This window comes from Neofelis nebulosa, chromosome 11, assembly GCF_028018385.1.
Source record: "Neofelis nebulosa isolate mNeoNeb1 chromosome 11, mNeoNeb1.pri, whole genome shotgun sequence".
Lineage (NCBI taxonomy): Eukaryota > Metazoa > Chordata > Mammalia > Carnivora > Felidae > Neofelis > Neofelis nebulosa.
The window spans coordinates 94,975,042-94,990,638 of NC_080792.1; the positions used below are offsets into that span (position 1 = coordinate 94,975,042).

The following is a 15,597-nucleotide window of genomic DNA, read 5'->3' on the forward strand; positions in this document are numbered from 1 at the left end:
GTGTTCAGGGGAGAGGAGAGCCGGCCTCCAACACAGCCCGCAGCCCAGAGAGCTGCCTGGAGCTCTGTGGCCGTGAGCCTAAAGCGAGACCAGTTGGCACATCACTCCTGTTTCCCTGCAGTGACTCAGCCGAAAGAGGCCAAGAACAGAAAGAGACCTGGATTTAACCAGAGTCGCCGATTTTCAGCAAAGCAGACGCAGGGTGTCAGGACACAGGAGCGGCAGCAAGCCAGAGTAGGAGCCCCGAGGCCAGGCCGATGGGGTGCAGCCTGGGGACAGGAGGCGAGGGTCATTCGTGGTAGGGGGACCCGTGATCCAGGCGGGTGCTTGAAACAGGTGTCGAGGGACCCAGAGGATGCCGGAGGGTCACCACCGTCGACCCTGAAATAGGGCCAATGGGGGCTGCCCCTGCACACGGGGGAGTGGGGACCTGGGAGCTGTGCCCCGTGGGACGTGCCCAGGCAAGCGCGAGCCCAGCTCGGGGAGGCTGCTCCAGGCCCCGTCTGGCCACACCTCGTGACACTAATCATTGTTGGGGACACAGGGGCTGCCCTGCTCCTGCCCATTCTACCAGGGAGGTCCCGTCTCCTGGTCCATAAGGGTCTGCGGGACAGGCTGCTGCTGCCCGCGCTGACGGTGGAGAAACGGTGGGGGTAGGGCGTCCTCAGAGCCCAGACACTCCCCAGGCCCTCCTGGGGTCAGAACAGGGCAAGCGCAGACCCCAAACCCGCGACCTCGGTGCCTCCACTGACCTGATCCTGGTGCACATGCGGAGGAGACAGCATAATTCCTTCCCTGTCACCTGCAAAGTTGGGGGGGTCACCAGGACCACTCCATTTCTGACTCGTGTGAAATATGCATTCACTTCGCTGTCTGTCTCGGGTGCGAAATCGGCTGCCTCCGTGGGTGGGGATCCCCCAGGCTCTGTGCTGCTGTCCTGTCTGCAGAGGGCCATTTGTGGGCTTTGTGGGGGGTGTGTGAGGAGCTGGAGAGGTGGAGGGCTCAGCAGGTGACAAGCCCGCACCCCATCACCGGGGGTCTGCAGAAGTCCTGGCTGGCATCCCGGCTCAGTCTTGTCGTCCGGGCACCCCTTGGCCGCTGACCCATACCGGGCCGGGCACTGATGTGTGAGCCACGCACGGGACTTCGGGCTGTCCCAGGGGCTGGCCCGTGTCTGGTGGGTCAGGATCTGAGGCCGTAGACAGCTGCTCCTAGGGAGGGAGGCGGGTCGGGAGAAGACAGCAAGATACGGCCCCCCAGCCCATGAGGGCCCCGGTCAAAGCTGCTGCGCGGTTGTCCCCAGCGGACCCTGGAGCCTGCCGGGTGGCTGTCAGGATGGCCCTGCACACTGGGAGGCACAGCAGGGGGTGGTGAGTCCTGTCACTGAACCGTGCCCCCTGAATGCCCACCAACACCCTCAATGCCCCCCCGTGCCCTGCCAGTCCCCCCCTGCGTGCCCACCGACATGCTCAGTGCCCCCCATCCCCTGCCCATCCCCAGACAGGGTGCCCTCTGCCTGTGGTACCAGCTCCCTCTGAACCCCAGAGGCTCCAGACTGACGTGGGATCCCAGCGGTGGCTCCCACACAGGGTCCTCGAACGCTCACCGAGTCCCCAGCCATCACACTCCTGTCTCACAGCCACAGTGCACAGAAGGGCACAGACTGGGTCTCCCTGCAGGTGCCCATGCAGCCGGCCCACCCACCACCCAGAGCCACAGGCCCTAGAAACAGCCAATAAACGCTCCTCTTGTCCTAAACCCCCCAGGACAAGTACGGTCCGCCAGAGCCCCAGAGGGACTGATCTCCTCCTGGAGACGCCTGAACCCGCTGGCCCAGCTGCTCAGGGGCCCCGCTGGACGTGGGGTGCCCCATCTGCCCTGGTGATGTTCCGGCACCCTGGCATCCACCACACGCTGCTGGCCCCAGAGGGCAGAGGTGGCCAGGAAGGCAGACCGGCCTGTGTGGGAGCAGCGGAGCCTGGCGTCAGAGGCCACGAGGCTCCCTCGCGGCGTCCGCTGCTGAGCACGCATCGATCAAACACCGGGCAAGACGCCCAAAGTACACACGACCTGCGTCTACCCAGCTTGGAGCAGCACCAGTACCCCCCAGGAGGGACAACTAGCCACCAGGAAGGCTGGGTTTTCAAAGCAGGCCACCTGAATGGGCTGATGTAAGAGGTTCTGAACCCCCACCCCACTGCGTGGACACCTCCTGGCAGGGAGGGTACCGAAGGCCTGCAGTGCAGGGGTAATCAGACCACCCCGGGGGGAGGCCCCCAGGAGTTGGGCCAGGCCTCATTGCCCCTGGGAGCCCAGCCCCCAAGGCCTGTGTCCCTCCCACCCCCCAGAGGCCAGTGGGGAGGAGAGTGAGACTGGGAGGGGCGGGGGGGGGGGGGGGTGTGTGACATCCTGACCTCGCCCTGGGGCCAGAGGGGAGGAGGGTGAACCTGGGGGGTGGGCAGCCAGGGCAGGGAGGCATCCTGACCTCGCCCTGGGGCCAGCCTGCAGGGCCATGGCCACCCCTCCCCGGGAGGCTCTGGGGCCTGCCCCTACCCCTCCTGGCCCCAGGACCACATCCGCTCCCTGGTCTCCAAGTGTCTGAATAGAGAGCATTTCCCAGTGTGTGGTCTCTGGGGGTTTCTCCAGGATTTCATTGATTTTCTACAGCACGCAGCCTGAACATGCTCTTAAATGGGAGGGACTGAGAAAGCCACGGGCCAGGGTAGTGGGAGGGGAACGAACGTGGCAGGGGGAGCCTAGGGGCCGCTGCACACACGCCCCTCCCCCACCAGGTGACCCTGTGACATCAGTGAAGGCAGGGAGCAGGGTGGGATCATCCACGGGGCGCTCGGCCACTGAGCACGCTGACCCCCAGGGACAGGCGGAGGCCAGGCAGGGCCACCTGGGCAGCCCAAGGCACATGGAGGACAGATGGACGGCTTTGGAGGTCAGGCCCGGGGGTCCCCAGACAAGATGTCCACGGCCACTGGTCCCTCCATCCCCTCCCCGAGACCCTCGGGTCCCTGGAAAAGGTTTCCAGGGCTGCAGCCCCCCAGCTACTGCGGCCCTCGGGGAGCAAGTGCGGAGCATGGAGGGAGGGACCGAGGCCCGGGCTCGGGGTCCCCAGCGCCGCCTCTGAGGGGTCACCCCCAGCCACTCCCTCCACGAGAGCTACACGGCACACTCTTCCACGGCACGGACACCTGCTTGTTGTCTCCACGGAAGGCGCCCTGACTCACTTAAGTTTTCACCTGTGGGCTCGTTAACCGTCTGGGGACTCCGGAGGGCCCTCTTCTCGCAGCCTCGTTGTGTCCCTCCTCCCCTTACAAAGACCCCGGTGCCTGGATTCAGGGCCCACCCTGATCCCATACGACCTCATCTTAACGGGCATCTGCGAAGACCCACTTCCGGCCCCTGGCCTCAGGCTGCTCCTCAGCCCCCAGTCCTAACACGGCCCCTCCCCCAGGAATCCTTCCCGGGTCACCTCCCCTGCTCACCCCTGAAGCCTCGCAGGCCAGTCCTCCTGGCTCTCCTCAGGCCCCTAAGGAGGCACCAGCCACCACACAGCTTGGCTCCTCCGGGCCACGAGGCCCCGTCTTGCTCATCTCTTGTGGGCCCAGATCCTGGCACGGCGGGGCCAACCGTGTGCCCCACCGACGTCTCGGGGTCCTGTGTGGAGGGCTGGGGGCTCCAGGGAGGGCTGGCCCCAGCAGCCAGGTTCCTGACCCACCGGCCTCTCACCAGCCAGCAGCAAGAGGTCGGGCAGGGAACTGAGTCCCGGAATCCCCGCGGTGACTCAGGAAGTGCATTCATCTGCAGTGAGTGGGGCTGAGCTGAGCAGGCCCTGTTACTCCCCCAAAGGGGGATTTGGTGAAGCCAGGGAGACCCGGGGCCGGTTCGCCACGGGCCCTGGACGGCCAGGCGTGGGGGCGCCCCACCCGGCCTGGCCCTGCCCCCAGCCTGCCGGCAGCGGCCCCGGTGAGGGCGAGCGGGCGCCCAGCCCCGGTGGTCAGGGGCCCCCATCCTTGGCCTGCGTGGGGAGGGTTAAGGAGACGTCTGGCCCACAGCGTGGGGGCCTGGGGCCCGGGGGCGGGCCTCCAGAGACGTTCCTGAGGACTGCGGCTTTTCTTCTGGGAGACGGTGTGTGGTGTGAAGGGGTCCCCAGAGCTGCCTGCTCCTTGGACCCCCCCGCTTGGCCGGGCCCGCAGATCCGCACGGGACCCACGACCCACCTCCGATCTCTGCTTCCTTCCCACTGCCCGGGAGCCCCCTCCTCACCCCTGCCTGCCCCTGAAGGCATTTGCCCTTCTCTGAGGGACAGGGGTGAGGAGCCCGAGGCGGAAGCAGGTCTGGAAAGCCCAGCTTCACAGAGACAGTGGGAGAGGGCTGAGGCTACCCAGGGCTCCTCCCCACAGATACAGGTGTCCGTGGGGCCAGGAGAGCGCTGGCTGCAGATGGGCGGCCAGCGTCCCGGGAGGGTCCCCAGGGAAGCCAGAGACCCTGGCCCCTTCGTGACAGCAGAGGCAGGTGGTGGGAGACAGGGGTCTGGGCAGCGCTGCCTCGGGGAGCAGGTGGGGCAGGGGTCTCCAGGGGCCTGGGGCTGCTCAGACAGGAGAGCTGCTGACTGGTGTAGGGCCCTGCTTTCTCTCTGCTCCAAGGCCACAGGGAAGAGACCAGGGGTGCCCAGGGGCCCCGGCAGAGACCCGGGATGCCCAGGGCCCCCCGGCGGAGACCAGGGGTGTCCAGGGGCCCCCGGCAGAGACCCGGGATGCCCAGGGGCCCCCGGCGGAGACCAGGGGTGTCCAGGGGCCCCCGGCAGAGACCCGGGATGCCCAGGGGCCCCCGGCGGAGACCAGGGGTGTCCAGGGGGCCCCGGCAGAGACCAGGGGTGTCCAGGGCCCCCAGCAGAGACCCGGGATGCCCAGGGCCCCCTGGCGGAGACCAGGGGTGTCCAGGGGCCCCCTGAGAAGACCAGGGATGCCCAGGGGCCCTATGCAGAGACCCCGGGATGCCCAGGGGCCCCCGGCAGAGACCAGGGGTGTCCAGGGGCCCCCTGAGAAGACCAGGGATGCCCAGGGGCCCTATGCAGAGACCAGGGATCCCCAGGGGCCAGGCATGAAGGGGGCACCAAGAGGGTTGCTGAAGACTTGCTGCCCTGAGCATTACACCAGCATGCAGGCAGATGGCCTGGGCAGGAGAGCCCTGTATTTGGAATAAACATGGGTGTTTGAAGTCTTAGGGTTACAGCTTTATAAGGAAAATCCTGGGTCTGTGTGTGAGTGTGTGAGCACGCGTGTGCAGGTGCACACCCAGCAGACGGGGTGGGCTATGAGGTCAGCCAGGAGCACAGCTTCCTGAAGTTCAGAGCAAGGGCCCACACGCATGCCCTGCTGGGTGTGGGGCGAGGCGAGGCCCGCCAGGCCCCGCTGTCCCCTGCGCTCAGGCCCCTCCTGGTGCAACTTTGCCGTCTCCCCGTCAGCTGGGGTCCACGTGCCCCAGCCCAGATCAGGGCCCGCCTTGTGTCCAGCCTTGACCATTAGGACGTGGGGAGGGATGCCACATGAGCTCCTGGCCCAGATCTCAGGGCCCTCAACAACCCTCCTGTCCTTGGGGAGCCCAGAGGCGGCTGCTGCAGAAGCCATCGGGTTAGCGGGCTGGAGAGCAAGAGACGGCGGGGGCAGGAGGGGCCCCTCGACGGCTGTGAGCTGGCAGCCAGGTCAGGCTTACAGCTGTCATGCTGGGAGGCTTCCTTCCAGGTCCGTGCAGAGACACCAGAGACAGGTGAGGTGGCTCTCGGAGGGTGAGGAGGCTGGCCCCAGGCCCCTGCGCGTGCCCCGCCGCGCCACCCAGCGCACAGAGCTCACGGCGTGTCACACGCTCACCTAAGCTCTCGTCGGGGGGCGGACAGCCCCCAAAACAATGTGCCCAAGCCCTCACCCCCAGCACCTGAATGCAACCTTATTTGGAAGAAGTCTCTGCCGATGTGATCAAGTTAAGCCGAGGCCTGGCTGCCACACTGATCCCAGAATTTATGAATATATTAGGTTACACGGCAGGGGGATTAAGGCTGCAGATGGAATTAAAGCCGATAATCAGCTGACCTTAAAATAGGATTATCCCGGATGAGCGGGTGGGCCCACTGTCTTCGCGAGAGGCCTCTCGGGGAGGCAGAGGAGCCCGGAGGGGGAGAAAGACGCCTGATGTGAAAACCAAAGTGTCCCTGGCGGCACGGTCACCCCCGGAGAGACCCCTGCACCGATCTGACGTGCCGGCAGGTGTCCACGCCATCCACAGGCCCAGGGCCGTGCGGGGCTCTGCTGCAGAGGCGGGGGCCACAGGAAGCCCTTCTCCCCTCCATCCGAGGGCCCTGGGGGGCGGGGGGCCCGGGAGAGTGGACCATCGCAGAAGGGAGACACGGCGCCCCAAGGAAGTCGGACACGAGGCGCCGGGAAGACAACGTCCCTCGAACCCCCCCCCCCCCCCCCCCCCCGGTTCCGCGTGTTGGAGGTGCCTCTGCACGCCTTCGCCCAGTCCAGGACCCCCAGGACGCTGGCGGCAGGTGGCGCTTGCTCCCGCCTCCAGGAAGCGTCGTGTGGTGTCACGGGACCCCTGGGACGGTAGTGACCCCGGGCCTCCCGACCAGAGCGGCCAACGTTTGCGAGCACTGACCTCGTGCTCACACCGTGCTCGGTGCGTCGTGGTGCGTCGCTTTTCTGCCGCCGCTAGACCAGCCACCCCGAAACTCGGCGGCTCAGTCCGCTACGCTCATTTCTTTCGCTCGTGAACCCGCACGTCTCTGCCCGGGACTCGGTCACCAGAGGAGCTTGGCCAGGCTGAGGGTGCACGTCCGCGGTGAGTGGCCGGGGGCCGAGGGCTTGGTTCCTCCCCCCACCCCCGTGGCCTCTCCCCACGTGGGCTGCCGGGGCTTCCTCTCAGCAGGGTGGCTGGCCCTGAGCGTGGATGTCCTAGGAGAGGAGACTTCGAGGGGCTGCTCCGGCCAGGGCACGAGCCCGCCAGGTTCCACTGCACGCGGACGGGAGGAGAGCACATGGGTGGGGGAGCTCTGTCGGCGTGTCTGGAGGTGCACCTGCCGTGCCGGTGTCACCCTGCCTCAGCCCTCGCTCCCCTTCCGAGGCAGACTGTTCCTGGTGAGGAATCGGGGACACAGAGTGGTCCGTAACTCATCCGAGGCCACGCGCAGCACGGCGCCACCTGTCCTCAAGGTGGGACACGACGTTGTTGGCACGGCCCTTGGGTCTCTCTCTGGGGGACCCCCCCCCCCCACCGCCTTCATGATTGGCACAGGGCGGGGCCACGCCTCCCTCCCACCGGCCTCAGCGGCTGCAGCTCATCCCAGAACACGTCGAAAGTCTGCCAAACATACTGCTAAAATGCACGTGGTCTTTTTTCTTTTTTTTAAAAATGGCTTTATTTACTTTTGAGACCGAGAAAGACAGAGCATGAGCAGGGGAGGGGCAGAGAGAGAGGGAGACACAGAATCGGAAGCAGGCTCCAGGCTCCGAGCTGTCAGCACAGAGCCCGACGTGGGGCTCGAACTCACGGACCGCGAGATCGTGGCCTGAGCCGAAGTCGGACGCTCAACCGACTGAGCCACCCAAGCGCCCCTAAAATGCACATGTTTCAATATCCAGTGAGGCTCTGTGTCACTCAGGTGTGGTGGGCAGAAGAGTCCCAGGGACACCAGGTCCTGCTCTGTGTGCTTATAATGTGAATACGTCAGATTGTCAGGCAAAGGGCCTTTGAAGAGATTGTTAAACTAAGGTTCCTCAGTGGGAGACTGTCCTGGATGACCGGGGAAGGGGCCCAGTCACCCAAAGGGCCCTTACCGTCGGAGGTGGGAGGGTGAGGCCCGGAAGGGGTCGAGGCCGCAGCAGAGGCTGGGGTGACGCAGAGCCGAGGATGAGGGCAGGCTCCAGAAAGCACACGGGGCGGGGGGTGCGCTCCCCCCAGAGCCTCCAGAGGGACCAGCCCGGCCCACGCGTGGGCCTCGGACGTCTGACCCCGGACGTGCCGCTCTGAGCCACAAGTCCGTGCAGATTAGGTAGGCAGCAGGGACGGTGACTGCTCCCTCTCTCTGTGCCCTGGAGCATCATTTCAGGTGAGAACGTCGCCTGAGGCCCGTGTCCCAGTGGTCCGTGGGCTCCATGCCCTGTGCCCTCGTGGACACGGGAACCTCCCTTGGTTTTCTCTGTGTCCCCAGCCTTGTCTCCCCAGCCAAGAGCCCTGCTGGCTCTGCTGGGGTGGGGGTGGGGGGCACGTGGACAGCCCAGGCCCAAGGTTCGCCCTCACCGCTCAGGGACATACAAGGCCGTGTCTGTTCAGAGAGCTGGGGAGCCGCCTGGCACCCCCTGGTCAGAGGTAGCGGCTGGGACGAGAAGGAATCGGGGAGGCAAAGGCAGAGCCAGCCCTCAATCCCGGCCCTTCTGGGGCCCAGCGCCCCACACAGCAAACCCGGGGAGCCCCGCCACAGGGAACCGCCTCCTCAGCGCCTCCTGCACCTGCCCCCAGCCGCCCCCCAGGACTGACTTTCGGGGACACCAGGCCTCTCTTGTTTGTAGGTCAGGCTTTAAGTTAAATTTTCATCTCGTTTAATTACCTTCATCGTCCGCGTATGTGTGTGCTCGGAAATGAGCGGTGCCGAGGAGCAAGGCAAGCACCGGGTCGCCCCGACATCCGCAGCCCTCAGCCTACCCCCTGCACTTCCTAAGACCCACGTCTTGATTTGCAGCGGTGGCCAGCGTGCACCTAAAGCCTGGCATGCACCAGCACCCCCCGGCAGGCTCGGTGTTTAGTGAGTCATTACTCGTGGGTAAGGGCCCCGCCCCCCGGGCCCAGCCCTTGCTGACCGTTTGGTGGCCCCAAAAGAGGTGTCCATGGGGCGCATGGACTTCATCTGGAAAAAGGGTCTTTGTGATGCAATTATGTTATGAGCCCAGATGAGGGTGGGCCCCAAATCCAGGGACACAGAGGCAGAGGGCACCTGACGTCGAGGCAGAGGTGGGCCGCAGCCATGGGACAAGGACACCAGCAGCCGGGGGGGGGGGGGGGGGGGCAGCGGCCTGTGACACCAGGATCTCAGCTTCCGGCCCCGGAGGGGAAACTCCTGGGCTCTTCGCCCCCGGGGCTGTGGACACTTGTCTGGGCCGCCTGTCCCGGCTGCCCGGAGGGAGGGGTGGGGGGGTGGCGGGCACGCCGATCTGCCCCGGACGTTCCTTCAGCTTCTGTGTTTGAAAGCTTTCATGACGAAGTGTTGGGAAAAAATAAAACTCTCCCGCCCCCCCACCCCCCCACCCCGCCGTTCAGTGGAACCGGAACGGATGTTGAAAGTCTGCAGCGTGAGGGCAGCTAAGCTCTTGCCCGGCCGGCTGGGGCCCCACCAGCGGGCAGAATCCAGGCCACCGGACTGTCCCCTGCAGCCTGTGCTCCCCAGCCCCTCCCGTCTGCCCTCAGCCTCGCCTTCCTCTCTCACTCCCAGCCCCCGGGTGCCCAGGTGAAGGAGCTCCCGGGGGCCCACACCCCAGCCCCGCCTGGCCCCATCGCGTCTCCCACAGAGGCTGCAGTGTCCCTGGCCTTGCGAACCCTCAGCAGGGGGCCCTGTGTCTCCCTCTGATGTGTCCGGTTGGACATTCTTGGAGACAGTCGCTCCAGAGGCCGCCTGTGAAAGCCCCACGCCGGGCAGGGCCCCTCACGTCTTGGCCTCTGCTGGTTACCAGCGCCCAGAACAGGGCCTGACCCACAGCACACGCACCGTCACCCTCGCTCACGAGCGGATGCAGGGATGAGCAGGTGACCTGGCCTCAGGCGGCTGTGGTGCCCAGGCCTCCTCACGTCCGTGTAGACAAGCCCCGTCGCGGGCAGAGCAAGTGACGCTGCCCTCTCCTCACGCCACAGCTGGTGTGGCTGGAAGCCACAGTCGATGCGACCCAGGGCGGCTGGCCTCCTGCCCCCGCCCTCAGAGCCCGCGGCCTCTGCCAAGTGCCGCTCTGGCTGCTGTTCCGTCTTCGTGCAGAATGGCCTGGAAGGGGGAGCACGGGCCGCTGAACCTCAGCAGCATGACTTCCAGCTGAGTGATCCGGGCTCCGACCGTCCGCTTTCACGGGAAGCCGGGCACGGTGACGCCTCCTCGGTGGTCTCGCGCCCCAGGGAGGTAACTGGATAAGGCGCCCAGAGTGCACGAGCCGCAGAGGCTGTCACTGTTACTCCAGTGACCACGTGGTGTTAGACATTTCCTCCTGAACAAAGTCCATGTGGGGGCGGAGGTGGCCTTAACCCTTCTATTCAAACCTGGGGACAGCCACACCACAGACACACTCCAGAGCCTGTGATCCCTCGGGAGGTGGGGGTCGGGGGGGCCACAGGGCTGCATGGAAGAGGAAGCTGAGCTGGGCGCAGGTCAGAGACCCGGGGACACGACAGAAGTTGGACGGGGCAAGAAGGGCCCTCCCCGGGGCTCTCCAGAGGGAGCCCGGCCCTGAGGACACATTGATCTCGGACGTCTGGCCTCCAGAACTGAGACACGACATGTCTCTTGTTTGAAGCCACGCGGCTGGTGGCGCTTTGTTACTGTGGCCCCAGGACACAAACGTAGCACCCCAAACCCGCCTCTCCCCCCGCGCCCCGGCTTGAGAACTGGCCAGTCCTTCCGGGTGGCTTAGGCCAATAGGAAACCCTTAAGGCCTTCCCGCGCGTCTGTCCTCTGGTCCACAGCCAGCTCGGCGGCAAAGGCCAGCGCCTTGCCTGGAGGGGGGTGCCGATGCGCACAGCAGGTCAAGGACGGGTCTCCGACCACGCCTCTCCTCTGGGCGGGCACCGGCTTCCCCCCGGGCCTCTTGCCTTTGCTTCTTTATAGGAGTTGGTTCCCTCCACGCTGGAGACTCAGCAGCCCCCGGCCGGCCGGCCGTCTGCACGTGGGAGGCCTGGGCAAGTCTGTGCCGCAATGCAGGCTGAGTTCTAGGACCGCCGGGGTAACCACGGTCCCGGCGCAGAGCAGCAGACACGAGGCGCCCCAGCTCACCGCCTCACCTGCTCCAGGCGAGGTGCCTCCCAGCGGGCCCTTCCCTGCACGCTCGCCCCCTACCCCTCCCGCCTTATTTCTCTCCGTGGCACCTGACGTGGCACCCAGCAGGCCAGCTGGTGCAGCTGCGTCCCGGGCCCAGAACGCGGGCCTTCGGCAGGGGCTCCAGCCACGTCTGGGCAACCAGTGAGCATCCAGCACAGCCCTGGGGCATCAGGAGGCCCCACACCGTGTGCTCGCCATGTGAGTCCCCGGTCCCCACCCTGGCCCGGAGCACAGACCGATCAGTGAGTGGCCTGGTTGGATGTGAGGGTAGGAGAGAAACTGGGGGGGCCTTCCAGATTCTAGGAAAGCCGTCAGGTCTCAGCAACAGAGAGCAAGGCTGGAGCTGGGCTGAACCCGCTCTGCCCGTGCCCAACCCCCTCCCCCCCCCCCCCCCGCAGAAAAGCTTTTGTCACAGGTGTGAGCCAGATGTCACATTCCGTCAGGTCTGTGCAGACATTGGGTCCCCCCCAGGCCGCAGGGACACCCTGCTTCTGCTTCGTCTGGATCCCAAGCACGTGGCAGGGGGCCTCTGAGGGGCTGAGGGCCCCATCACACGTGGGTCTGACCTTGACTCAGATCACCTGGGGCGCTGGGCTGTCCACCCATACCTTCCACGTCTGCCATACCCTCCCCCCCACATACCATCCACTCATGCTCTCTACTCGCCTCACCTCACACGGTCCATTCCCTCAGCTCCCAACACCGTGCCCTGCACTTCAGAGCTCTGCCCCCTACGGTCCAGCCTGATCCCACCATGCGCCCATCCCCCCGCGGCCACCCTGCATGGAGCCGCACGGCACTTGCTCTGCAAGCCCCTCCGCGAGCCGACCGATGTCCCTCTCTGGCCACAGCGCCCAGAGCGTCTGGAAGGACACAGCCTGTGGAGCCCTTAAGCAGCCCAGGCCACCCATGTGAACTGTGAGGGTGTACAACCCCCCGGGGCTCTTGCTGGAGCGGCAGGCAGGTGCTCCCTGGATTCACCCTCTGACAGCCTCCGAGGGGCACCTGGGACCGGGAATCGGCGCAGGCCCTTGGATCCGACTGCCGTAGCCACTGGTGCCAGGAGTGGCCCCAGCACCGCCCACAGCCCCCGGAGGGGCCCAGGGCAGCGGGCCTGCCGTCTGTCGGCCCAAGGCCGTCGTGGATGGAGAGCGATTGGAGTTTTCAGGTGAGTAACATCGGTTCGTAAATTTTATTAAATTTTCGGGGCTGGCTGTTTGCACACCGCCGTTCCCAGGGCGGGGTCGGGGTGGGAGGGGGGGAGCACACCATCGTTCCCCCCCCCCCCCCGGGGGTAGGGGTGGGAGACAGAACACAACGCTGCTGGGGGGGGGGGGGCGGGCAGACAATCTGCCCAAGGCGGTTACAAGGGCGGTAACTGAACACCCCAGGGGCTAGACCCAGACCCACAGAGAACAGCCTCCAAGGACAGGTCCAGCCTCCCTGAGGCCCACAAGCTGCAGAGTCCAGCCTCCCCGAGGGCTCAGGACAGGCGCAGGCCATTCGCCTGTACTTGTCCTGGAACTTCCGTCTGGACGCCCCAGCCTCCAGCCTCACCGTCCTGCTCGGCCCCAGAGCTGACGAGCTGAGTCGGGGGCCCCTGCCCTGGTGGCAGTGCTGGCAGGACAGAGACAGAAGGTGCTTGTTCCCTGGACCGGCCGCAGCCCCCTCCCCCCGTCCTTCCCTCCCTGCTCCCGTGTCTCTGCTCCAGCGTCCACGGCCCTGTCCCTCGTGTGCCGGCCCCAGGGTGGCGCCACCCTGGGGCCCCCGGCACCCCAAACACACCGGTATCCCTTTCAAGCGTATCAACAACATCTCTTGGAAAACATTTTTGGTGGTCAGCCTAGAGTTTGCCACGTGCCTTTACAACGAATCCGGGCCCACTGCCGGTAACCTGTAGGGGTCCCACCGGCAGTGCCACACCTTCGACAACCGTCAGGAGTCCCTCCCTGCCCCCGGCCTGTGACCTGGTGTCGCTCAGGCACCCACAGCTGCACTCACCCGGGTCGGTGCTCCCGGCTCCGTCCCGAGGAGACCGAGATCTGTTGGATCAATTAGGAAGAAGGGAGGACTCTGGTTTGCTTCTCCCCAGCACGCCTCCTCTCTTAGACCCGAGTCCCTGACTTCAGTCGTCTCTGGGCGCCCGCATCTTCCTGCCTGTCCTCAAGGCGCCCAGTGGAGGAGCCCGACCATCGCCACACCTGGCCGTGTCCCTCACCCTCGGGCATGGGCGTGATTCTTTGTGTTCTACAGATGAGGAGCCCAACACCCAGACTGCTAGTGCTTGAGGTCATCCACCCGCAAAACGTCAGGCCTGACCTCAGCCGTGCTCGGCCGCCCGGGAGAACCTAGGTGTCCGCGAGGAACGAGCTTCAGCCTGTCCCAGCCCTGCCCGGCCCTCCGTGGAGTCACCGTGGACACGCCCCCGGCCTGGCGCCCCCTGTCCTCTCCGGGGCGTGGGGTGTGGCCTCCTCTGAGAGGCTCATAAAGTGACTGCTGAACCCGGTGGTCGGCTGGTGCAGCCGTTGCCATGGAAAAGCTCGGGGCGCGGGGGCTGTCTGGCAGCCTGACCCCCCTGCGGCCAGGCCGGGCTGCTGGCCCAGCCCCCAGGGCGTGCGTGCGGCAGGGAACCCGCTCCGGCCAGGAGCCTCCCCTGGGAGGGGCAGGTGGGGCTCCATCCCTGCGTTTGTTGGGGGCACGGTAGTCTCTTTGTGGGGGACAGGGGCTCTTTCTGCCTGCTGCCTCCCTCCCGCATTTGCTAAAGGCCCCTCAGCCTGCTTTGAGGAGCACCCCCACCCCCCGTAAGTACAGTCTCAGGGGCCCTACCCTCACCATGGCCAAAGCCAGGTCTGGTAAGTCAGTGGGGGCCTGTGTCTCCCCCATTCATGACCTGGATGGCCCAGGTACGGGCAGGTAACCTTAGTCAAGCCAGCAATGCCCCCGGGTCAGTGCAAACAATCAGGAAGGAACAGCTGAGCACAGAGCCAGGGAGATCCAGACATGTTGGCCCGGGCTGACCTCTGGATTAAGCCATACCTGAAGCCAGCCTCCCTGACATTCCCATAGTTGCCTGTGCTAGCTAACATCGTTCCGTTTTCACTCACATCTGATGGGCTTGGGTTTTTCACTGAGTCCTTACGAATGCCCTTTGGCTCCAAAAACATCCGTGCAGGTGAGCTGTATCCTGGATCCACGCCCCGCCCCACCCCCCCTCCGCCGCCCAGTGAGACTCTGAATAAGTCCCCCCCCCCGGGGGCCTTGGTCTCCTTTGCCATGGGGACTGATGCCACAACGCCCCTACTCTGAGTGTTCTCCACTTCCGGGCTGTCAGGACCTCGAAAGTCCTTCCTTGTGACGCCAGCCTCTCTCCACCTTAGAAAAGTGTCAGGACGCACAGATGACCAAGGAGGGCTGAACACCTACCTGTTTAGCAGAAGTCTGAGCCTCCGGCCCCGCCGGGGCGAGAACAGTGCCGTCTCCGTACGTAACCCGCCGGGAAGTTCTTCGTGGTGACCACCCTCACGCTCCATCTTGGCCCAGCTGTCTGCCCCGGAATTCACTCCTCGCCTCGTCCCCACCCTGCCGTGGAGTTTCCCGGGCTGGCTTCTGCCTGGGCCCAGCCTGTGGGAGTCTCAGGTGGGGGACGGTCTGGGAGCCTGGCTAGGGGCTCTCCCACACCTCAGCACTTCCTCCTCTGGCGCGGGCATCCCGAGGGGGAGCTCAAGGGACGGGGAAGGGGCTGCTCCATATCCAGTTTGCCCTGTTGGAGGAAAATTCTACCACCGCCCCCAACTGCCTTATGTGAGCCAAGTCCTCCGGTCTCCACATCACGTGACATCAAGAGAAGTGATACTCTAGAGTAGGTGAGCCTGAGGCCAACATACGGATCCCCCAGCAAGGGCTCGTCCTAGCTCTCATGTTTCCAACGTGCTCCTCTGACTCTCCCCCCGGGCGGTACAGCACTCTTACCTGACATCTGGGCTGGAGGCCCGTGTGGAGGAGGAATCAAGTTATTCGAATCATTTGCTCCAGTTTCTTCACTTAGAAAACGAGGATTAAAAAAATTGATGTAGGGGCGCCTGGGTGGTGCAGTCGGTTAAGCGGCTGACTTCAGCCAGGTCACGATCTCGCGGTCCGTGAGTTCGAGCCCCGCGTCGGGCTCTGTGCTGACAGCTCGGAGCCTGGAGCCTGTTTCCAATTCTGTGTCTCCCTCTCTCTCTGCCCCTCCCCCGTTCATGCTCTGTCTCTCTCTGTCCCAAAAATAAATAAAAAACGTTGAAAAAAAAAATTTAAAAAAAAATTGATGTAATTGGGCTGTTGTGACAAACGTCTAGATAGAAAGATGGTTCCTTTGCACTTGATAAACACTAAGAACTGCTAACTCTCACTGTTACCGTCATCATCTCCCTATCAGTGTTTGATCAAGGATGGGCACGTAGCCCAAGTCAGTCCAATCAGAGTGAACCCTGGGATTTTAGCAGGACTGTCTTGCTGGAGTCACTACCCTGAGAGAGTGT

General features: G+C 64.9%; 1 protein-coding gene and 1 long non-coding RNA gene across 2 annotated transcripts; both read left to right on the forward strand.

The window, feature by feature from the left end:
• Positions 1-2,931: 2,931 nt before the first annotated feature.
• On the forward strand, positions 2,932-5,217 carry LOC131489650 (basic salivary proline-rich protein 1-like). The gene is made up of 4 exons (XM_058691637.1): positions 2,932-3,079; positions 3,621-3,757; positions 4,416-4,571; positions 4,666-5,217. Exons 1-4 carry the CDS (start codon positions 2,932-2,934, stop codon positions 5,215-5,217), a joined length of 993 nt encoding a protein of 330 aa, XP_058547620.1.
• A 6,813-nt stretch (positions 5,218-12,030) lies between these two features.
• LOC131489537 (uncharacterized) lies at positions 12,031-15,152 on the forward strand. Its single transcript, XR_009250640.1, has 2 exons — positions 12,031-12,248; positions 13,190-15,152. It is a non-coding gene; the product is annotated as an uncharacterized LOC131489537 (long non-coding RNA).
• Positions 15,153-15,597: the final 445 nt, after the last annotated feature.